At 40.1% G+C, this 25,252-nt stretch overlaps 1 protein-coding gene across 5 annotated transcripts in view; it reads left to right on the top strand.

Annotated features, from left to right (window-relative positions):
* Positions 1–25,252, top strand: part of NHSL1 (NHS like 1) — a 163,761-nt gene that overhangs the window by 122,222 nt on the left and 16,287 nt on the right. For 4 of the 5 annotated variants that reach the window (XM_042878269.1, XM_042878261.1, XM_042878279.1 and 1 more), the window contains exons 3-5: positions 8,548–8,675; positions 15,994–16,186; positions 21,153–21,284. In XM_042878269.1, coding sequence (XP_042734203.1) covers positions 8,548–8,675; positions 15,994–16,186; positions 21,153–21,284 — 453 coding nt within the window. The remainder of the gene's footprint in view (positions 1–8,547; positions 8,676–15,993; positions 16,187–21,152; positions 21,285–25,252) is intronic. The other variant, XM_042878295.1, reaches the window with a different exon arrangement.

The following is a 25,252-nucleotide window of genomic DNA, read 5'->3' as shown; positions in this document are numbered from 1 at the left end:
GAAGCTGGGAGTGGGACTACATTAATTTGTTTTTGAAAAGCTTAAGGACAAAAGGAATGGTCGAAGTGTTTGCATTCGCTAAATCTGTAAAAGGTATTTCACATTTCAGAGTTCCTGTTACTTTGAATCCTTTCTAAAGGCTTGCACCTGGTCTGGACCCTTGAAAAATAAATCTAACTGCATGCTTGCTTTACTTTTAATGTTGTACTTCATGCCCCATCCTTGCACTTGTACAAACATTTGCTCAGCTGAGCCCTGAAGTAGCCTGGGGAAGCTGGTCTGGAGGGGTGACCTGTTGTTGTGTCAGGACCCTCTTTCCCAGTGCAGAGCCCAGCTCACTTATGAGGTGCCCAGTGCCAGCACTAGGGGAGCGATCACAAGCTGAAGCGCAAGATGTTCCCTCTGTACACCAGGAAGCACTAATGTGCTGTTCAGGTGATGGAGTGCTGGCACAGTTTGTCCAGACAGGCTGTAGGGTCTTCTCTTCAGAGATGTTCAAAAGCTCTGCCTGGACATGATGCTAAGCACCCTGCTCTGAGTCTCCTTGTTTGGCTACGGTTTGGAGCAGAAGGGCCCAGAGGTTCCTTCTGACCTCTACTGTGATTCTGTACAAAAACGGATGAAGAAATAGCAATATAAAATTGCATTTTGGGGAAGGAGATGTGGTATAACAGGGCAGGTGGCTGGATTGGCATAGGCTGGTATTAGCCAAAGCATCTAGAAAGAGCTGTTGAGTTTTTTTCAACTGGGCTGGCATGGTAGTACATCTGTTGAAATTCTGGACTCATTAAAAATGGGAGTCTGAACAGAACAGCACACTGAATATATCACAGCTAAAGTTCATGAACTTGCTTTACAGTTAGAATTGGTCACAGTTCAGTTGTTACACAAGTGCATCGTTGCTGTGGCTTTACAACATATTTTAAAGCTTTGATATAGAGCACTCCCTGTGATAATCAAGTTCTGTGGATGATATGGGGATTTGTACATTTAAGGGAAATAGGATTTGATCCAAGCTGAGTGAATTTTTGGGAGGAATGAATATAAAGTGGTAGAGGCAAGCTGTCTGCCTCATTTAGATCCAGTGACAAAAATAGATGCTGCATTGGAATTAAATTGAGTTGTTTTTTTTTTTAAAGTCACATTTAGCGTGAGATCTTTGTTGAACACCAGATTGCCTTTGTACAGCCCTGCACATATGCAACCTGTTTCATCCACACAAGGAAAGCTGTGCATTCTTATCTGCACATTGCAGATGATACACGAATAAGGAGACCCAAAGTGAAAGCTGGTGACTTTAGCTAGCTTTACCATCTTAAAGAGACCTTTGAACTAGAGTGTCTGTTTTAATTACGATTTCAGGCTTTATTATTCTCCTCAAGCTTTTTATCTTGGAAAATTACCTCCTGAAATTCCCATTAACTGTGCTTCTGCGTCATATCTAGAGTCCAGAGTCACCCTGTCCTTGTCTTTGTCACACTGTAATGCAGAAAGCAGACCAGGGGGCAGCATCTGAGGAAGGCCTAGTTTGATAGATACGCTCAGAGTGCATCCCAGTATAACACCAGTGTGACTAGTCCCACACAAAATAGAGAGGTGGCAGTTATGTTTAAGGTAGCAGCCCTTTTGCCTCATAGTTAGAGCATGCAGTTAGAAAGCTGCAAGCTTGACTGGTGCCAAAAATCTCATAAAAAGCACACAGTCTTCACAAGTAGAGATGTTCAATTCTGTTAAATTCTTCTGCTCCGTAGAAAAGGTTGTCCATAGTGCTGGACCTGGCACTGGTTGCTGCTTACGTGATGGAGAGGACAAGAGCAAAGGCAGCTTGGCCTTTTTGCTGCCTTTACCTCAAAGTGCATTCCCATATTCCATGTGGTGCAGGCAAAGCACGGATAACCACTGCGGGTCTGACTTTAGGGGACATGCTGGTAAAATTTAGATTGTGTTATGACTACAGGCGTAAAATTTTTGCCTGGACCTAACCTGAGTGGATTTGCTTGGTTAGCAGCAATACCAAGTCTTCTGTCACCTGGTTCTGTGTGCCATAAAGTTGTGATACTTACGTTCCCTCAGCTCAGCTGGAAAAGCAAATTCAAAGAGTGCCTGAAGACTAAGTGCAATTATTTATTGGCTTTGAAACAGGTCTTATTCCAAAGTAGAAAGCAATGATGTGTTATGTTATAGAAGTGATTAAAAAAAGCGCGGTGTATAAAGTAATATGTTACTTTAAAAAGTTTGCTTTCACAGTATGGTTTTCATTTTGTTGGAGAGGTTTAATGAGACAAATATATGTTGTACTGTGGTCTGTCAGTACTCATAAGATAAAGTTTGTGGTCCTGACTTACGGAGGAAGGAGATTTGTTTATATTTACAGATAAGAAGGGGTTAGCTACAATGTTTAAAGCTAAAAAGAAAAAAAAAAAAAAGAATCTGACCTGAGGGAATAGAGCAGTTTTCCAGTGATACCCTCAGTGAGTGGATAAACGTGCTTTAATATTCTAGTCAGCGGATTTATTTCTATGGTTGACAGTTTAGCTGACTCCTGCAGTTAATAGCCTCTCTCTGTAGTACCAAAAAAAAAAAAAAAAAAAAAAAAAAAAAGGAAAATCCCCACACTACAAAACACAAGTTATTACATGAAAGGCTCTACCAAGAAGTCACCCTGAGTAGAACTGAGATAATTTCTCGAGCACGCCGATGCAGCTGTCAGCTTGTCGCTTGTCCATTCTTGCTCCCAAGGCAGCAGGGAGTGGGGCACACGGGGCGCCTGCTGCTCTCTGCCCCTCCTCTCTGCACTACAGCCCTTCTGTTTCTGCAGCCTGGGGCAGCTCTGTATGGTTCATCCTTTCCCCTGTGAAATTGCCCCTGACTTGGTAGATGTTTTATTTCTGGGTTTTAGCAACTAGTCCTGAGGTGCAGGCTCTGTTCTTTGGTGCAAGGCAAGCTTGACTGTTTCTGGGACATCTATCCCTGCTTGTTCAAGCCGTCTGTTGATTGCCTCCACAGCTTTCTTATTTCAAGCAAGACAGGGCTCTTTGGATGTTGGAATGACTTAGCTGCCATATCTCTTAACTGTAAGTATCACATTAGTTTAAAATTCATGACAACAGTGGTTGCTAGTGAACGCTTAGAAATGCAGACGGGTGGATTATTTGTATTGAGCTCTTACATGTTCTCTCAAGCATGCGTTTGAGTGTATACGTGTGGACAACTGCACTACAGAGCTTAAGGCCTGATTCTGCAACCGTCACGTGAGCGATGTTTGCTTACACGTGTAATCTCATTAGGACTAATTTAGTAAGTGGCAGCTGTACATTGAGGCCTGAGGCAGTGGGGCCTGGTGCTGGCTGTGATGGCTGTGCCATGGCCTGGCTGCTCCTTGCAGGGAGCCAGGATCAGGTGGGGTCTGTCCTGAAAACCGGTATTGGGTGCCTGTCTGCTTGCAGTCGGGGAGCTCTCCTGTGAAGGGGCCACTGACAGCCTTGAACAGTTATGTTACAATGAAGAGAAGTCTTCTAGAAAGCTTCTAAAAATGACCCTAGCATGTGGGTTGCTCCAAAAGTAATGCTTCCTATTTATTTCCATGGAAACTGCAACTGATACAAAGAGCACAATAACACTGTTTGATAGAACAAATTTGCAGCTACAAAAAGCTGTATTTCAACATCATCACCACCGTGACCTATGCATTTTCACCAGCTACAAACCAGAGTCTTCGTACCACACATAAAAATAACAAAGCAGAAGTGGTTTGCTGTTGTTACTTCTGAAATGTACCACCCACCACCTCACATCCACTGTTTGGTTCTCCATAAACATTCAGCAAGTGTCAATTAATATCAGTGGGTACAATTTTTTTCTGCGTGGAGGAATTCAGTGAATTAGGAAGCATTACTTACAGAGCAGTACTTCTCTCTTCGCTCTCTCTGACCACTCTGTTGCTGGCAGGGCAGTGCGTTTTGCTTCATGTAAATTTCCAAGACTCCATGATTAATTTCAGTGGAAAATTTTGGAATGTATAAAATGTTACCAAAGGAGAGAAAAAGATCCAATGCATGCTAGAAAACCAAGCATTTCTTGTGCCACGGAGCAGTGTGATGTGGATGTTGAACTAAGCGGGCAAGTTATACCTTAATCCTGGTTTTCCACAGTAATACCATGTCAAATGAATTAATGAGGTATCAGTGCTGTGCCTTCTATTCACCCAGGTGATTTGTGTCTCGAATTTTCATGTAACAGTATAGTTTCAGATTGTCTGTAAAGCTGTAAATCACTTGGATACGCAAAGTTTGCTACTGTGTGTTATCAGCTCAGGGTCAAATGGAATTACATGTGAGTTCTTAGTGTAAAATGAAGAGATCTATGTGGGATTGAGTGGCCTTGATGGTATTTTGTACCCATGGCCTCACTGCATGCCACAGAGGCCAATAAGTTTTTATGTGGAGAGCTTGAGCTATTAAGCTGGAGCCTGATCTTTGGACCTTACCCTATGGAATTATTGCCAAAACATTGTAAAACGTAAGAATTAGCAAAGCTCATTAAGCTGTAGGGTAGTGCAGAATTCAGTGTTCGTGGCTCAATGTTTTGATGCAGGATTGCACTCAGCTCCATTGCCTGTAAATTCCCCTTTTGGAAGTCGGAACTGTGACTAGGTCATGTGTTGCTGGTGAGAAGCAGAGCATCTTCAGTAAGCTGCTGTCTTACACTAGGATTTAGCAAACTGCAATAATGAAACACAGAGCAGACATACAAGGGGTTGGTTAAATGGCAGCAACACAGATACTACGGTATGGGCACTGACAGCACTAACACATTTTTTTTCTGTCACACATCCCCTGAATCTACCCTACTCACTGTAACAGTAATGGAAAACCTTTAAAAGTCTTTAGACCACATTTCTCAAACACTTTCTTTATGCCTAACTAAAACCCACCCTGTGAACAGCAAAACTCTCTTCAGGCAAAATTTCCATCTCTAAGAAGAGTTAACTAAGCCATGTAAGTGAGGAAAAATTATTTTATAACATAATGTGACTAAATCAATTTTTAAGCAATAATTATAATATAGAATAAGTTTTGAAATAATATATCGCTAGTACAGAATGAAAAGGACAAAGAACTATTTTATGACTTTAATTAGAGAAGCACTTGAAAGGCAGCAGGAGATGGTACACAGTACCTCTCCATGGTTATCCCCAGGAGCTGATGAAGGGGAAGTGGTGAGGGCATAGTTTGGCTGTTGTGCTGGGGCACTACCCAGTGCTTCCATCTATTGCAGTCACTCAGCCACAGAGAGGCATTTTCCTAGTTTTTGCAGGCAAGTGGCAGCTGTTGAGGGAAGAAAACTATTTCATTTGTAATACTGTTTCACTGTTCAGATCAGATACACTCTAAGTAATGCAGCACATAGAACATGCATTGAACTATCTGTGCATATGCTGCTGAGTTGATCTCAAGCAAGTGCATCCCCAGGAATCAGTGTTTGTGTCCTGCCTGATGCAGTCTCCTGTATTTTGCTTCAGCAATTTTTAGGCAGAGATTTTTAGGCTGTGCACATTTTTGTGTACTGAATAGCATGGATGTATCAGCCTTGACATGAGGTTCAAGAGTGTGTATATCCATGGCTCAGTTAGCACTCATGTACTGGTGCATTCTTAGAACTGAAGGTTATTAATAACTGAGGCTGCCTGTCTCCTTTTTTTCTTTCTTTTCTTTCTTTCTTTCTTTTTTTTTTTTTTTTTTAACCTATTCAGACATCTCTGAAATAACACGAATATTTGTAGGAAGTTTTTCACTAACTCTGTCTAGTGTTCCTCCCTGCTGGGATAGTCGGGTTGCGGTATTGCTCCTCTGGGAAAAAAGATCCATGTCTGGAAGTTTTCATAATGTACTTCTTCCTAATATGTATATTTTTAAAGTATGTATATATATATATATATGTATATATATATATATAAAGCCTTTTGCTGAAAAATCCAAAGTTAATTGCTTACAGAGGACCATGTGGGACTTAAGGAGGCACTCAGATGAGGTGTGTTCTTCTCATCTAGAGCACTTTTCAGACAGAAGTTACGAGATTTGGTTTGACAGTGGCAGTAGCATTGCTTGGGTACAGTGGCTGACCTCCTGTTGGGCTGTTACAAAGTGAAGTTACAGATACCTGCCTGAAACCTCTGCAGAAGTATGCTGGCCTCAGGCGCTGTCTAGAACTGTGAAATGTGCTGTGACAGTAAACAAACAAAAAAACAGTTCCTTGGGACTGGTCACCTTTCTCTGGGTGAGTTTCAGCAATTTGAGCAATTCTCTTGACTTCTGCAGCCACATCACTGCAGTGGCTTCTGATATTACTTGGGTATTGCATTGTGGACCAACAAAGATTCTGAGCTTGATTAAAAGCCACTGTTTTATTGTCATTTCGCTTGCTGAACTTGCTGTGGACTTTTGAAGCCTTTGGTTCTGTCTTCTTCAAAAGTTCAGGGAGTTCTTTTCAGACCTCCTGAAGTGCACTCACTATTCATCGTCTTCATCTCCTTAGTTAGAAGAATAAGTAAAGCTAAGCAGCTGATACCAGAGCATGCATCTGTTGCACTTCATAAAGCCTGCGGTTCTTGAGGCATTCATCCAGTGATTGCCTGGTGTTGGAGGAGCCACAGAAGCGGTTGATCAGGGCCCAAGGCCTCATCCCAGGAGTGGAAGGGAAACTAACTTCACTCCTATGTACATCTTGTGTTGCCTTTGTGTTGGTTTGAAGTGATGAGTGATTGATCTGAAGGCAAAACTTGCAGTGCCGAAGTTGACAATTTGGGCATTAACCTCTGCTGCAATTTGACACAAGTTTTCATGCTGTTCCATTTTGCCCCAGCCTGCTTATTGCTGCTGGTTGTAGCTCACACCAACAAACTGGCCCATTGGGGTGCTTGTCTTTGTGAGCTTTGTGTGCTGGATTTGCCTGGATCCAGTGCCAGATCTGGAGTGGCGGGGGAGAAATTTGTTTTCCTGTGGTTGCTGGCATCCTTTTCTCAGCCCCCTCTGAGGCCCAGCAGCTGTTTGCCAGATGCGTGCGGTGCCGGTGCGCTCACACGTGTGGGACTGGTAAGCAGGCTTGCTGACTGAGCTATCAGAATTCATGTGGGTCTCAGAACCCACTGCTGCCAGCTTGGGGCCTTGGACTGAGAGAATGATGGGTTTGTGCCCTTTTTGATCTCATGCAGAAGCATGCAACAGGCCGGGACTTGCGTCTGGCTCTGATGGAAACAGCTAATTGTCAGTTGCATACTCTTACTGTTGATATGTGTGTGCATATGAAAAGGAGTCCGTTTTGATTAAACGATTGCAGAGCTGTGGTTGCTCGAGGTCAGTTAAACTATCCCCATGGAGTCCTACAGAACCCAGTTCTAAAAACGTCTGATATAACCTAGGAAACATGCTGAAGTTGCAAGTCGTAACTCCAGTTAATCATTTGACAAGCCAAAGCCTCTATAAAATGTTTCCCTCAGTGTAAACACTGCATATTTTCCATTTTAAGGAGTACTAAAGAGATCAAGTTAGGGGGACAGATAATACAGTCTCAGAATATCTTTCCCCAGCAAGTGATGACAAAAGCACTTTGTGTCAGCCTATATATTGTGCAGAAATCTCAGTTCCTTGGATAGAAATCTAACAAATAATTTTCTTTTTTGCATTCCTCATCTTTCAGCAGATTCACATATCTGTCTCTGAAAGTGTAAAGCTAACAGTTTGACTGGGCTGATGAATTTGGTTGCTACATCTTGAACGTTTAATTTTTCCTTATGTTGTGGCGTCTGTTCTTCTTTAGCACAGTCACAATGAATATCAATTAGGAGTTGGGAGGACAGTTACAGAAGACTTGGATGGGGGGGATAAGGGTGCTGACTATGATTTTGGCCATTTGAGTGGAGATGCATGTTTGCTCTGAATTCTTTCTGAACTTTGAAAATTCTTTGGTTATAAACTATGTATGCTTTGTGTTGACAAGAGATTTTAAAATCCCTGTGCTTTGCATTCCTCTTTACAAAATCATGGTAAATGGTCTGTTCTGTAGGCACGAAGACAAGATGAGTGGTCAGTGCCAAAGTTACTTAGCAGATGGTGCTTGAGTAGTGAGTAACATCATCATTTCGAGTGCAAGGCACATAATGGGTGTCTACCGGCCTGGCAAATGAGACCCTGGTGTTACTTGCATGCTACTGTCTCCTATCCTGCAAGATGCTGCCATCTGTCAAGATACTGAGCCAAACCTTGCTTAAAAACCAACAAATAAATCAATTTCCATCTTCAAATCTTTCGCCATCTCTTATTTGAATAAAAGCCACATGTATACATGCTATGCATGGGCATACATATATAAATAAAGAAAGGGAGGCTGAATATAGATTAAAGATATGAGAAATGCAACTCTGTTTTATTGCTTGGGATGGACAGTGCTAATGCATGGCAACCTCTTTCAGTAAAACACAATATATTTTTGAGTGTAAACAGTAAATGCTCTGCTAATACATTGATTTCCTCTTTCCCTGTCTTTTGGCAGAGTGTGACAAGCTGCGGAGAGATGGCTATCGGAGCTCTCAGTATTACTCTCAGGGCCCCACCTTCTCCTCATCCTCCAGTGCAATCTGTGGAAGTTACCAGGATGATTATGAAGAAATTGAACAAAAGGTAATGGTGAAAAGTAAAGTGCCAGAATGAATATATGCGTGCTACAGTTTAATTGCCTGCAATACTGCTCCTCTGTCTTCATCTTCGCCTGTTGTGTCTGTGGGCTCCAAAGACAAGCTGTGGCTAACTTTGGTGCTTCAGTGCTGTGAGCTAAGATAGACAGAAAGATACTCTGGAGCCTGGCTATCCAAACCTGAAGTGCTGGAGCTCCTGGGATTTTCAAGACAGATATTCTAGAATACTTTGCCCCAAAATGTTGCTTATGAATAGTTACTCGTAAAGTTTGGTTTTTTGAAGTGTTACTAAGCCATATGCACTTTTGTAGCACAGACCAAATAATCCTGTCTGTATACCTAGTGTGCAAATCCTTAGAACTCAGTTTAAAGTGTACAGTGGTTTGAGTGCTGTTTTCCATGCTTTTAAATCACATACTAAAAATTATCATAGAACATATACAGTCCCTCACCCAGTATTTGATTGCTTTATATCTGCATATTGGCAGGGAATGTTGCTGCACCCCACTGAGTTCTTTGTGATATGTATTGGCAGCAAGCAGCAAATGTAAAACAATGACAATTTGCAAAACCTTACTGAAATCAGTGGAATTATGATTTGCACTGGTGTCAGCATTAACTGTTTGAAAAAATTTAGTGCAGCTAGTTATGCTTCAGGGAAAGGATAGCACTTCAATTTCAAATTAGAATAGTTTCCCTTAGATATTTTTAGCTGTAGGCATAATTCAAAGCTGATGAAAAAGTGGTCAAAATGACAGTATAAGGTGTTAATGATTATCTCAAAACTTAAACCATAACCCTGACACTCTTTTGCAGCTCTGTACTCCCTTACAAAGTGCAACATACTCCATGTTGTAAAACTAGTGCTTTATGATGACCTTTGACCAGCATCATTTTATTTGGCTTTACATTACATAATGACATAAAATTTTACTAATTTTTTAAAAATGAACACTTAACAGGTCACTGAACTTGAATTATAGTCCCACTGGTAAAATACAGAATACTTCTGATAACTTATGCCTTGAGACAGTCATTTTTAAGATGTTAGCATAGTTCTTCAGTAACAGTGTGAAGCTGAGGTCACCAAATCCCATGATTCAGAATGTGAACTCCTTACCGGTAGATGAAAGCTTTGTGGCTTTGTTGTCTATTCAGAGCAAGGAAGCCAACATTTAAATTCCGTGCATGCAGCACCAGCTGAAATTTGAGAATAACAGAATAATCATAGATGAATGAATAGCTATTTACTGCTTGTGAATTTACTTCTAAGTTGACCTATTTGCTATGTTTGATAAAACCTCTGTTTTACTGCATGGAGCTTTCACAAAGGAAGCTGTCTTTCCACACTCGTTTTTATCTACTAAAAAAAAAAAAAGACAAATATTCCACTGGTCTGTCTTCACTGGAGACATAATGTGAAACCATGGCTTAGATCACACAAGAGAAGACCTACATCCACAAATGTTCTTTTGTGGAGGTGAGTGTCAGTTACCACAGGATGATATTCATACTACAAAGCACGCAGTTCTTAAAAGATGTTTAAGTGTTATTGTTTCAAAGCAAAGCCTGTAGGGTAAAACAGGCTAGTTAGCCCAACCCAAAAAGCAAGCAGACAGGAGAAAACATGGAAACTTGAAATGCCTTGAGTGTTAGTTTATATAAAGCAAAGTTCTTGGAACTACCCTTTTACTCTTAGGTTGATTCATGTAAGTTGCATTAATGGAGCACAATCCAATCCCCATTTCAGTGTATTTCTGCTGATCCTAGTTGAGTTTGTTGGTGATTAAATTGGTTTGCCTGGATTTTACATCTCAGTACTGTAACCAGTGTCCTCCTTTGTCACCTCTTACATACCACCATTGGTGACGCTACTTGAAAAGTGTTGCTGTCCTTCAGTACTGGTCTGTTTTCCTCGTGTCAGGGATATACTGAGATGTCACTTTCAAACACTGGTTCCTTTACGTTCTGAAATATATACATTGTGTATTTTAAGTGTATTTGTCTTTTGTGTGTGTGTGTGTGTGTGTGTTTATTTTTTCTCCCCTCATTCTTCCTTCCTTGCCTTTTTATCACTCATTTTCTTTCTTTCTTTTTGTCTCACTCAACAGTCTAGTCTGTTAGACTGCATCTCTCAGTCTTGCATTAGCGCCTGCTGTAACTTGGTTCCCCGGAGCAACAAGGTACTTTGTCCACAAGTGGGACCATCCAGCTGTCTCATTTGCAGCTTGATGTTACTTGTAGCATTTAGCACATAAGCAATCTTTACATTCTGCCCTTAGCCTTCGGTTGTTCTCTGTTAAAAATTGATTAAATGTAGAAAAACCAACTGCTCAACAGAAAAATGCCATACCAAGTTTGTTTCCTGCATTTTTCCTCATTATTCCCTTTTTGTCTGCAGTCCAATATCTTTTAGTTGCTTTTAATTACTTTTGGTCTATTAACATTTGCCTCCTTTGAAACTCCTTCCCCAGTGAACACTGTGTTTTATTTATTTGGCTGTGTGGTTGTTTTTTTTTAATTAGCCAAGGAAAAAGTTTCCTAATTGGAGTAACATAGCTTTTAAATGATGAACGTGAGCTATAGAGAATACTAGTTCGCAGGCACGTGCTGTATCATGTCTTTATTCCATCTATGAAAAATCTCATGGTATTTTTCCCTAGATACTGTTACTTGAGTTATGAACTTTGTTTTGATAGTCTTTTAATTCTGGTTAACAAAACAGCTCCTTTGCTTATTTATGGGGCAAAAAAAAGTGTACTTTTGACACTGTGTTCACCCAAACCAAATTGTTTCTTTAATATCTGCAAGAAATTGTTTAGAATGTACAGTGAAAACAAATGCATTAACTGTATTGGCTTGAGGGACTTGAAGTGATGTGATGTAAAAATTTGGCTTAGTTTTGAGAGGGGCTGAAGAAGCGGGTGTTCAGGTTAGAAGTGTGAATGTCTATGAGCCTTGCTGTTGCTGGCGTACCTGGAGGTGCCTCCAGACTGTGATGCCCTCAACTGGTTCCCCCACCCCTTGGCTGTGATTATGAGTGAGTACACATGTAATCAGCATAGGTATTCTATACTGCTTTGCATTTTTTTTTAATGCTGATCAGTTTGCTGGATTGACCGTATAATCAGTGAATATTAAGATGTTATAATTACAAAATAAACAAGAGAGTTAGGCAAAGTAGATTATGATAACAAAAAGAGAATAGATAGAAACCTTACCCATATCCTGGGCTCACTTACAAAACTCCAGCAGAGTGGGTCTTCAGAAGAGATCCTTCTCTACTGGTAGTCAGCTCTTAAATGGGTCTAGGAGAGGTGGAGCCATGCTCCACCCCTTCCAGCAGCACAGGTGAATTGCCTTCACCTGTACTCCTGTGGCTGACTCATTGCTTGCCTCAGGTGATCAATCAGAGGTTCAGGCCGTGACTCAGCAGTTCCCATACAGTTGGGACAGCAGTTCAAAGAAGAAAACGTGTTTGTGAGAAAAAGAACTCAAAGCCATCAAAGGCTGGAGAAGAAATAGGGTGTTGAGAGAGATGAATAGATGACTCAATTGCTTTGGCTCTCATCCACAGCAGCATAGAATTTTTTCTCAACTTTGTTTTTCAGAAAATTTCTAATTTTGAGAATGGTTGTGATGGACAGTGAGGTAAATGACATGCCTACAAGTTTTAAGGTCCTTTGCTTAAAAGTAAGACTTGTATGGATTGTTTTTTCTTCTGGAGGTCCTGTCTTTTCAAACAGTGTAGTACAAACCATTGCAATATACAAAGGCTAAGAATAAACAGGAACCTGGGGCAGGACATGCTGTGAGATGCGCAGCGTGGCATCACTTGTCAGCTGGGACCTCTCAAGCAGCATGAGTGTGCTCAGGCAATGGAGCTGTTATGTGTCGCAGTGCCTGAGTGGACAGGGGACAAGAAGTCAGCAAGGCAGTGAAGGGGCTCTAGCTTTGTGAACCAAGTAGCTCCCCTCTGACTGTGGTGGATTCATGAGCCGTTCTGTCCTGCATTCTCATTTCAGCTTCTCCTTAGAAAGTTCAGGCTTTTTCCCCTCTAGAGCATGTTTATGAAAAGACAGCAAGGTCCAGTGTTCTGGACCTTCCCTTCTTCCCTGTCTTCCCTTCTTCCCTGATCCATTAAAGTGCACCAATCCAATGGAATTCTTAGAGGAGGTGGGTGTAGCATCCCATTTGGAAACTGCGTAAAAATTTAATCATGTAAATCAAACCATAAAATTGTTTTGAGTAGGAGATGCTTTAAAAATGAGAGGGGTGCAAACTGTTCTGTTAAAAGCAGTGTTCATGCTGAGATTTGCTGAGCAGATAGTGTGATCTCAAAACACTGTCCAGTGCTATTTCTCATATAGCAGACCTCACTTCAAAAGACATTTCTGTCTGTACAGCAGCAATCTGTTGAATCTTCCTGCAAAGTTCTGTATTGTAAATCTGGGTGCATTTTCTAAAAATATGTAACTTTCACAAAGGAACATAAAGTATAAAATATTTTTTTTCCTCTCTTCTCTAATTTTGTCATAACTAGAAAATTAGATAAGAAATTTGTGTGAAGAAAGTTGAAAAATGAGCTACTTTCTACTCTGCACAGGACAGTTAAGTATGGCTTTTGACCTGTGCTGCCCTTTGAAAGAATCTTTACATCAAAAAGCAAGTAAATGTACCACTATCACTGTGAGTACTTTGGGAGAAGGTATTTGAGTAGAGATAGTCATGCTTATCCAGAAACCACAGAAAGCGTACCTGCAGATGAAACACTAACACTCCTTCCCACACTTAAAACCAGCAGCTCTCCTACTGAACTCTTTTTTCAGAAATATACACCACTGTCCAAAAGCAGTCATCTTTCCTGAAGCTGTGCTTGGCCACAGCTGCACAACCGAGTTATCAATTGCTTTTCATTTGTTATGTACTTACTGTACCGATCAGTTTCTGTCCTCTTTCCTCTGTCCTTCCTCAGTTTTCTGGCTTTTTAATTCTTTAAAATTTCTGATGGTTATTCCATGCTGTTTTGTATAACTAGGATTCCCTCGTAGTCAGTGCTTTAGTCCCCCAGTTTTTCTTTCAGTATTCTGTAACAGAAGTGTCCTGCTTTTCTGTTGAGGAAGGAAGGGTAGCTTTGTAACCCGTATCTCTGTCACCTGACATTTTGGAGTAGCCCCTGGTGACTGTGACTGACAGCTGAGACCTGGCATTGCCCTGGCACTGTCTGAACGTGACTGTCACTGGTGTTGATGCTGTCACCCAAAGCAGAGCATCTGCAGGTGGCTGCAGCTCAGACTTGCCACACAAACTGCAAAGCCAGCCTTGCAGTGCCTTCCTTGCTGTGCCGATGCAGACAGAGCTATTTGTGCAAGAGGGAAGATGATATTTCTCCTCTCCATCCTCTGATTAGTCCTTTGAGTGCTTACACGCACACGTCTAACACCAGTGATGCCCCGTGTGGGCTACCACACAGATGTGGGTTGCAGTGCTCTGAGCTGTGGTTTTTTTTTTTGTGGGTTTTTTGCTCTGAGCTGTTGTGGAACAAACTGGAGGAGGCATAGCCTGGGGGCAGCTTTCCCATCTGCAGTGGTGTTTCTCTCTCACATTGCTCGAGCTAGTGGAGGTTTTTATAAATGTGAGTGATTTGAAATGGGAAAGCACTTCCATTTGTGTGTAAGTACTTTAAGTGTGCCTGCACAGTGTACATTTATAAACAATGTATGCACACAGACACACATAAGAAAAGAAACATTCACATTATGTTTGTGTATTATTATTATTACCTAAAGGGATCCCATATATATATATATATATATATATTTTTTTTTTTTTTTTTAATTTACTTTTTGCCTGGAATCTGCTTTGATTTATTGATCTGTAATGAAATGTTGGGTCCAATCTGAAAGAATTGACAGTGCACAGTGGTATGAATAAATGGTTATTTATAAACAGTGGGAACTTCTCATGATGACAAGGAGAAAATTAAAATCAGGAATGATAAACAGTGGTTGCAGCGTGGTGTTTCATCACGCCTTTGTGTGCCACTCTGCTTCAAGAGAGAGCAAATCACTTAGACAATAATGACAGAGAAAGTCCATCTGTTACAAACAGCAGTTACACCTCTCTCAAGCAGCCAGGGAATAACTGTGAGGAGAGTGGCAATCCAGTGCCAGCAGCCCCATTTTGGGTAATATTCTGCAGGCAGTGGGAGAAACAAAGAGAAGGTGGTGGGTAAGGAACCTGGTTTGGGGGCAGAGGGCAGATTCCACCTTGCAGAGCAGCCAGGGCAACCAGCTCTGAAATGGGTGTGATAAACAGCTTCAGAGGTCTCTGCTGTCCCTACAGCCTCCACACTCAGAAGTGTTTGTTCTCTTCCTTGTTGTATCCGTAAGCAGGAGGAAGAGGAGCTTCTTTTTCCTCCAAGTCTTTCTTCCTCTACTGTTCTTGGGATAACCTGAGGTCCCTTGCAGTGAAAACAGATCTGCTCCTCTAAAGGAAATGTCTTTTTTGGCATTATAAGTTTGGCTGGTGGAAGGATTTGTACAAGCTGTTGCAACCTCTTTTTCTGATGCAGAAAGGTTTTATTCATTTATTTGAAGAAAAATATCCGTCATAGATGTGATATCTAACACTTTTGCTAAGGAGCAACTTTAAAAATGGCCATTGTATGTATACTAATACTTTTAACCACTTCATCCTTTAAAAACGAGCAAAGCTTGAATTTCTCCAAAGCCAACACTTTTCCACACTGATCCCTGGCTGATGGTTATGTCAAGTGTATTGGCTGAATCATTTACAGAGCTCTCCCCAAATGTGTCTCTTCCTAATAGATGTCTTCCTTACCCACCTCATAGCTTAGTGTAGCTACATCATAGCAGAGCTCAACCTCATCTTCCCAATGGGACACTGCGGAGAAGAGAGGAAGGGAAGGTAAAGCTCTATCCATTATTTCTAAAAGTGAGAGGGGTTGGTTGCTGAAGGAACAATGTAAACGTGTAAGATAATTATTTACTGTGCTTTGCTCCTCTTTCATTTATATGGTTCTAAACCTGATCAGATGTCATGGGTAAATCCAGTCTAGAGTTGTTTTTCCTCTGTTTTGTTTCTATTTTTTGGTTGCTGTTGGATTTTTGGCGGTTGTTGGTTTTTCATTTGTTTTAAAAAGTTACTTGTAAATTAGTGTGTGTTATTTGTGAGGGTGTATCCACAAGCCATCATGCTAACTGCAGCAGCAGTACCTTAATACTTAGTCCTCTGTTTTTCCAGTAGAGAACTAACACTGTTGCATGTATGTCTATTTGCAGTGTTCTGTCTCTTCCCCAGAAGAAGAAAAGCTTATCACCATCAAAAGACCTAAAACCCCAGTTTCAAGTGAGTTATCAGATATCAACACACAAACCAACTGGACTAAGTCGCTTCCACTGCCAACACCAGAAGAGAAGATGAGACAGCAAGCACAGGCAGTCCAAACAGATGTGGTTCCTATTAATGTGACTGGTAGGCTTTTCACTTTAGAAATTGTATTATGCTGGTTAGGGAGGGGAGGGATTATAGGAGACCCATTAGGTGGTATTTTAACACTCAAATCTATATTTGTTCTATAATAATATGTTCTATATTTGATGCATGAATTTGAAGTTACTTCTTGCGCCTTTCTGTGAAAACAATATTTTGCATTTAATAGTCTTTGTCTGCACTTAATGAGAAAAACTCGAAATTCCTTAAAATGAACATTAATGAAGTTAGTCTACACAATGTGGGCTTGAAACAAAATTAGATATTCATTAAATACAAGATGATTGACAAATTACTGTTACCGTAGGCTTCATTAAGGATAAATAATGGAAAATCATGTTTTGTAAAATATTAATGATATTCAGGATTTTCTTCTAGGATCTTTATTTAAGGAAGGTTATCAGAGACTTCTGTATCTTGAAAACTAAATGTTACAAAATTTGAGAAGAGAATTCTTGAGCCTCATTTTCATAAAAAATAAGAGGTTTAGGTGTCGAGGAGAGTAGGGAAAGAACAGAAGGTTAATGAGGCTGTCCTCAATTGAGACACTTGGTATGACAATCAACTTACATGACAGTAGCCCACATTTTCTGCATGCAAGCTGTATATTGATTCTCCATTTTCAAAATGCTCTTTGGTTTCACTGTTGCAGAATTCCTACTCAGTGAAACTTAAATTACAATGAAGTCTAACGTTGCATAGATATTTTGATGTGTGTAAATAGAATTTGTATGAAAGATTGAATAATCACTTTGATTTAATAATCTCTCTGTCTCTGTACAGTATCAAGATTGTTTATTATTAGTTAATTCAAATAATTGACCATTTGCCTGCCAAAACTGGGATGATATTCAATATCCAATTTAATTCAAATGCCATATGGCGTTCTCTGGCTCCATGCTCACTCTTACAATCAATAACTTGCTATGTTCAGTTTTGTTTTGAAAGTAAGTTAGGAATTCTCTTTTTCTATGTGATTATCTTTTTTTTTTTTTTTTTCCCCGCAAGTATTTTTATAAATTATTGTTTTGTTAGCAGTGGAGCACTACTTCTCATACTAAGGTGTATGATTAAGTTTTAAGATGTAGTTTAAGGCCAGTGATAAACATCAGAGAGCTCTGAAAAATCAGTAAGAAATGTTTCCTTAAGTAGACAGTAGGAAATACTTGAGAGCAGTGGAAGATTATAAACACTCCACCTCTGGAAAATGAATAGAAGGAAAACATGCAGTGCTGAAATGTAACTAGAGTTGTTTGTGTTATCTAGGAAATGTAGGATACGGGTGTAGAAGGCAGAGTTGTGGGAAGAGTGGATTATCGGACATAATCAATGAACTTTGAGCATGGTTTTGATGTAGCAACAGCAGGAAGATGGTTTACTTACAGAATGGGTAATCTGCCATTTCATTTAATGACCCTGTGTAATGAAAATATATGGGTCAAGTAAATAGATGGAAAGAAAAATGGGGTAAAAGAGATCAAATGGCTGTCCTGAATTTAATTCAGTGTCACAGGAAACATTCAGGAAGCATGAATGCATTAGCATAAGTTACACTTAGAATTTCAACCAGATTAATTCAAATGTTGTGGCAAGCCTTGTGCCCCTTGCATGAGTTGGCTTGCCCCCAGCAAGTGCAGCAGTTCTCAACTTTTCTGGTGAAAATAGTACACGTTTATTACACTTCCTGGAATGTGTTGTGTGGCATTCATTCCTTAAAATCAGGATAGTAGGAAGGCATACAAAGCAAGGATGGGGAAGGAAGACTATTCTTTCAGTATGAGAGCTGGTCTCTGGAAACCAATTTCCTTTTGCCTTGAAATAGCTGTATTGCTGCTTTGCATCAAGACAAGTGACAAAAACAGACTGAGCCCCACACACATACAAAAAAAGCTGCTGTCCTTGTTCCCCTTTAAAAAGTTGCAATCTGCTCCCCTCCTCTGCCCTCCCACACTGTGAGTAGTTGTATTTTGTGAAGTTCCTTATGTTACTATGTGAGGCAGGAAAAAAAAAAAAAAGACCAAAAATTCTGTGCCATTTGTTGAATGTGCTGAGGAACAAACCATAGCTGGTTTTTGTTTTGATTCGGCTTTTTCCTTTGCTTGCTCTTTTTCTTACTCTCCCAGAAGAGAGGTCGAAACATTTCCATTAATTACTCCAGGCATTAAATAAAACGTGAACCTCAGAAGAGGTGACAGCATTTTCAGCAGACCATTAGTAATGATCCTGCTACAATGGCCTGTCACGTGGCTGTGCAACAAATGCTCCGCTACTTCAGCTTTTGGGGCTCCTTGCTAAGCAGATTGCAGCTAATGCAGGGGTAGTAAAAATCTTTTGGACAGCCTGAAGGTGCAGGAGCATTGCATTAGGCTGACAAGCTGCTGACTAGACATTCAATTTGTAGGATGTTTCAGTCTTTGAGGGTGGCTGGGCTGAGCTTATTCTGGCCTGAAGGAGTTGGGCTGAATTTTCAGTGGTGGCCAGTCTTTGCTTTTACATTATCCTGTGGGTTAAAAGATGTGTAATGGTGTCTCCTGTACTGGGTTTTCTGGAACTAACTTTCTTTCCAGATGGAGGAGTCTGGTGGTGGTGGTGGAGCTGAAAGGCAGCAGGCTGGATCCTGGAAAACGTTTAAGCATTTGCTTAAGTCCTGCTTGGTTGACTTCAGTGAGATTTAAACACATACTTAAATATTTCCAGTGAATCCAAGAAAACTGACTAAATGTGAGGGAGAACTGAGTAAACTAGATGAGGAATGTTTAGACTATTTGTTACAAACCCAATGGAAGAAAAGTATCTTTAAATAATACGTTAAGGTCGGTATTTTCTAAAAACAGGATAACTATGAAGAGTAGCATAGACTGAAATGCTTTTAATTTGATTGTTAGAGATTTTGAAGCAACCACTTTGAAATCCCGTAAATTTGCACAGTGTCTTTGAAAAAGCAATTTTGAAACCGTCTGAAGGAGGGTTGGTTGAGTTAGCTCTTTGTTAGCACAGGGGGAGAAGTTAGTGTAGATCAGCTGACACAATAACTTTTCCCAAGGTCATCCTGTTGGTGTGCCTCAAACAATGCATAAAAGACCATCGTCTTGTTTGCACCCCTTTACTTAGCATTTTGCATAGTATTTTAGTTGGGAGTATTCAAAGCCAAATTTTAATTTTCTTGCCCCTTACTGTCTCAGGCATAATTGCTGGCTTTGAAGGGATCAGTATTTAGAGATGCCAAACATTGTCTTCTGAATTCTTTAAATTCATTATAATGCAGCCAGTTACTATCCTATATAAAAGGATTATCTAATAGTCCCAACTCAGACTCCATATGGGTGATAATATCATAATAGCAGTAATGCTTCAGACATTGGATTTTTTGTCTCAGTGTTTTGGGGCTTCTGTGAAGCCCATGGGATTCATAGCTCGATATCTCACAGATCCCATGAGATTCCTTCTCCCTTAATCTGCCCCCATTTCAGTCAGTCAGAAACTCAGATGAAAGTGACACTTCTTTGTAGATGCAAGGATTCTGCCCAGCATAAGTGCACTTCATTGGAGAACAAGACCCATTAAAAAAGAGTCAGTCTTTATATCTACAAAATGGTGGTTGAAACTGCTTTGTATTTTTCCTTGTATTTTCATTATTCCGTATGCTATGCTTTACCTTATGACTGTGTCTTTAACTGTTTTAGTAGTTTTCTACACTCTCTGCATGACACACATCACACTGATGTGTAGTCTACCGGGGATAATATTTATGACATATTAGTTACTGTGCATTCATCACTTTTAAGAGGTAAATAATTTGGTCATGAATTTTCAAGAAAGCATAAAAGGCAAAAATATACACATGCATATCAAACTTTTTCTGTTTGATAGGTCAATTTTAAGTAGGTCATCTAAAGGACACTTCAGATGTTTTGTTACTGCTTTAAAATGTTTAACTTCTCGTAAGGAAACTATGTGTGAGATTGGGGATGGGTATATTTTTAGAAATGTAGAGAATTGTTTGAGCTCAGTCTAGAGGGCAAATCTTATTTTGTTACTTGTAAAATGGCCAAACTATAAACCTCTCAACAAAAGTGAATTCCTAAAGAATAGCTGCTCAACCTTAATGATAGTGGTGCTTCTGGGTCCCATCAGGATACAGCCCATGGTCATCATAAGGTTTTATCTGGCAACATGCATTTACACATTTTTTTCAGCTCTTACCATTGTGTATATGTAAATTCATTTATAAAATTTCGTTTTTAAGCAGCTTCCACTCTAACTGAAATATTCATAAGCTCCTAAAACCGGTTTGATCTCTGCATGCTCCATAGAACTTATTTGTATTTGTGTTAAGAGATCACCACCAAAAATATGGCACACTTGACAGGTTCAGAGCAACTTGGAACGAAAACAAATTTGATTTAATGATGGAGGTCTGCAAGGAAATTGTAGTAGCTGTTGCTAATAGCAATGTCTGTTCCTTTATAAACCATTGCAATCTTTCATTTTCATGAACAGATTTGCTTTTTCCACAGCTCAATATTTAAAAAAACAAAAAACAAAAAAAACAAAAAAAAACCTCAATCTCCCGTAACCACCAAAAAAAAGAAACAACAACAACAAAAGCAGCCAGCAAACCCACAAATCCCACAAATTAGAGGGCCAAATTAAAGCAAGCATTCTGTTCACCTATAGAATTCTAGCTTCTTTCATCTGTGAATTGGACCCAGGGGAAGTCAAATTCCTTTTGAAACCTGCAGTACTGAGCAGTGTATACATGTGTCTAAAACCTTACTGTGACAGTGTGCTGTATCTTTTCCTTCAGTGTAAGCCTTCACTGTAGGATCAAGCTAACATCATTTATTAATGCCTTTTTTTCATTTCTACAACAAAGCTAGTGGAAGAAAGTGCATGATGTCAGCGTGCTTGGAAGTAATGTTGCTTTGCTTATTTTACCATGTATTAGGGGAGAATTTCGACCGCCAAGCCAGCATTCGGCGGTCTCTAATTTACACAGACACGGTGGTAAGACGGCCGAAGAAAGTCAAAAGGAGAAAGACTATAACAGGAATCCCTGACAACATACAAAAGGAGCTAGGTATGGCTCATCAGAACTGTATTCCATCCACTGTTCATTGTCACTGCTTATCATTACTCGACTAATAACATTACCAGTGCTCATGAAACCAATACAGTCTGATAGCCAATTACAGTTCCAAATAAGCAGGTGCCTCCTTGCCACCTGGAAATAAGGGCCTTTTATCTGTGGGCTTCCCTCTGCTGAAGGAAATGTGGTATTTGGAAAATGGTTTACTGGTACAATAGAAATCTACAGTGATGTAAGTTTTGTGGTCTTTAATGCCTTTATGGAGATTTGGTCCACTCCCCTAAGATGTTAATGGGAGCAAAACTGAAGTGGGTAGGTGTTTCAGCTTGCAGAGTTATCCAGTGGGGAAAACCAATTCATTGATGCCTTCCTGGATCTGCTGAGAGTTGCATCAACAGTGAAAATCTGTAAAACTTCCAGTTTAGTTTAGATCTAATTGGCAACCACTTAAATGTCAACATTATTTGATTTCAAATAATTTACATGTTACCATTATCTATTTCATGTGTATCAAAGGAAAAATGCTGAATCAGTTACATTGACACTACCTCAGTCTGTAATCTTTTCACAGTTAATAGTGTACAAGATATTCAGAGCTGATGAAATAGTCTGAATTTGGGCAGCTTTTCACACACTTTTTGCAGAAGTCTGACAGTAGTGGTGGTGTTTTTTTTTTGTCTGTTTGTTTGTTTTTTTTGTTTGCTTTTTTAAGATATTACATTTTACCCAAATGATGACTTTATAGAGAAGATGATGAACTTTTGCCTCCGCTCCATCCTTCTCTCTTTCTGCAGTAGAGAAAGAATATCTTAAAATAGCCTGGCAGAACATAACTTTAATTTTTTTTATCTTTAACATGTGAAGTCATGTATTGACTCTTTCAATATATTTCATTACTTTGCATTTTGCATCTCTTAAATTACATTTTGCTTTTCTGTTTCTGGATGGGTTTGAATAAGATAGAGAGCTAAACATAGAGTGAGACTGAAAATAAGCAAGTACGTGAAGAGCAGTTTGTGTCTGGAACTGTGCTCCATCAGCATCTGTAATGAACAGTGCCCTGCCACGAGAATCTTCTGTCTTCAGAGAGAAAATTCACTTATCTTAACTCTGCCTTGAATCTTCATGTGGCAGCTTTAGATGTTGTTACCGCTGGATCTCACGTAATGATTTTGTATCTAACTGCTGCTCTGAGACCTGTCCAAAGCTATGAGGTGTCTTTGTCCATTTCTTCTTGTGGGATGGATACTGTTTGCTGCCTGCCATTAGGAACTCTTCCTGGAAATGTAGAAGTCCCTTCTCCTGTCCATAGTGGACCTTGCTACGTGGCTGTCCTCAGTTGACCTTGCCACCTGGCAAGAGACACTTTCCAGACTTAGAGTCCTCCTTCAGGTTGAAATTTGAATTTCTTCCCTGAGAGAATAGCATTTTATCAGCCTTGCAGTCAGCTATAAGCAATCTCAAGAGCTAAAGTAGGCTCGTTTTAAGCAAACAAAGCTACATGAAACATAAGATTATTCTTATTGAAAGATCACTTTTTCCTCTTTTAGGTCTTCTGATGAGGTAACTTCTCAGCACGTTTACAGCTAGCTAAGGAATAGCAGAGGCAGTCCTGATCTTCCCTTATCTGTTCAGGACGGATACTTTTTATATTCCATTTTCCATTTTCAACTCAATTTCTTTGCTCTTTATCTAGAGTTGAGATGAAATGACTTCTCTTGCGTTCTGTAAAAACCTTTGTGCCACTCACATGCCAAATTGACACTGAGCGTAGCTTGAACTATAGATTTTCAGGATTGTTGCAGTCTTACTGAGGCCAGCATGGTATTCTGAAAATGACATACATACCATGGTCATAGTTTTCACTTTTCAGTAGAGATTATCCATGACATAGGTAGAACCTACCTTGAGGGCAGAAAGCAGAGAAAAGCAGAGCAGAGTTCTTTGTTCCAAACTACCTTTTGTCACTTGCAGAGATTCCTGATGCTCTCTCAGGCATGTGAATTTTGAAATGACTGACAGGTATACTTCTGTGGTGAGGAGAATACTTCGTGCTGACAGTGTTTCTGAAGCTTGGAGGTTATGTTTGTGACTGTTCAGACTGATGGTGCTTGAAAAGATCACCTGGTGAAATGAACTGAGAATGCAGTTGGCTTCCGTGTTAAAAAGAAATCTTCAGTGAATATCTTCAGAATTTGTGACTTTTGCCAGTCTGTTTGCAAAGTGTGACAGGTTCTGTGGTCTTGATTTTGTTCTTTCATTTCATACTGAGCACGTTTCATGTAGCACTGTTTGAAGGTTTTCCTTGGCTCCTATTTGAAGTTGCGGAAATACTGGGGCTGACAATATCTCACTGTAGGAGCTCTCTCTGTCCAATTCACTGGCCCACAACCGGCAGGCACACAGTGCTTTAGCCATCTGCCCTACTGTGGAAGTTGGCCTGAAGTAGTTTCATGTTGCTTCTGTGGTATCTGTGTAGCATCCAGACAGCAAAATACAAAATATATGCCAGGAAATCTTTCTGATGGTAGTTTGCATCCTGTTAGCATATTGATTTCTATCACTACAAACAAAGTGTATTTGGAAAGAGAACAGTTATCAGGGTCTTCATGGGGAAACTAGGAATGCTGCGGCAAAGCGTCTTTGCTGGAATCACCCACCAGGCAACTGGCAAGGCTGGGAATAAATTACATCTCTCTCATCCTTGTTCAGTGCTCTATCTGCCTTTCCTCCCCTGTCACTCCCCAAATATTTCTGTAGCTGTCCATTCCTTGTTTCTCTTACACTGTCCCAAAACAAACATCAAGTTGTTTTAAAACATTCCACAGTTCATTTGATCAGAACAAGGATCCGGACTAAACTCCAAATCAAGCAATTGCATTGTGCCTATTGACATTCTCCCTGTGGTTTCAGCTGAATAAATCTCTTTGTTTCTCCTCTAAAGCATTGCTGTGAATGGCTATAATATTTACACAAAGATAAAATCCCTTGATACATCAGAGTTGCTGTGCACAGGCTGAATAACCAACACGTACAGCAGATTCTTGTTACCTCTTGTTTATTCTTCAGAAGGAAGCAGAAACTTGAGAGAACCTCAAAGCTTCAACCAAGCCTGAAATATTTTTCTTTCTTGCTCGAGGGCCTGGAGGCGCTTCTGCTGGGTCAAGCTGCTGGGGTTCTCCCCTGGCTGCTTTGGCCTCTTTGGAACAGGGAAGACCAAACAGAAGAGAAACTGTGTGCTGATTGCTGGCATGAGCTCAGTGGCCACGGTACCCTCACAGAATTTAGGCAAACATACCAAAAGGGATCATTAATAGTGCTCATGAAACACATGCTGAAAATATCTTTAAAAATTCTTAGTTTTAGTTATTGGTACAACATTCAGCCATGTTGTCACAAGAGTGTTCCAGCAATGAACAGCTCTCTCTGCTGAATACAAAAAATGCTATATCAATAAAAGGCACCATGATGGGGTTCTGAGGCAGATTATGAGTATTAGATGCCTCCTCATTTCAATATGCCAGTTACTCTCTGAAGAGTTGTTTTCTAACAGCAGGAGCATCTCAGTGCTATTTAGCAGAGCAACACCAGAATAAGAGGAAAGAACAAAGTATCCTTTTCCTGTCTAACACAGAAAATAAAAAAAAAAGTAGATTTTCCTACTTCCGAATTATCTTATCTTATAGAACATATGTATTCAGTGCTCAGTAGAACACAGAAAGTTATATAAATGAGTCAATTGAGTCAGTGTTGGATCAAAGCTTCAGAAAGGCCAAGGAGCTTTCTTTGCTATTTTTTAATGTTTTAGTTTACATTTTTGTGCAGTCTCAGTTTCTCTGCTCTGTTTGCATTATCCATCACCTTTAGCTCTCTTCTTCAGGTGTTACTTTTAATACAAACGCTGTTCTCCCTTCAGTCAAGGTGTTTCCCTTCTCTTTGGTACAGATGAGCAGATGTAT

This window comes from Lagopus leucura, unplaced genomic scaffold (assembly GCF_019238085.1).
Source record: "Lagopus leucura isolate 7727_CA_CO unplaced genomic scaffold, USGS_WTPT01 Super-Scaffold_73, whole genome shotgun sequence".
In the NCBI taxonomy this organism is placed as follows: Eukaryota; Metazoa; Chordata; class Aves; order Galliformes; family Phasianidae; genus Lagopus; species Lagopus leucura.
The sequence above is the reverse complement of the archived record's forward strand: the minus strand, read 5'-3'. Positions and strand labels throughout refer to the sequence as shown.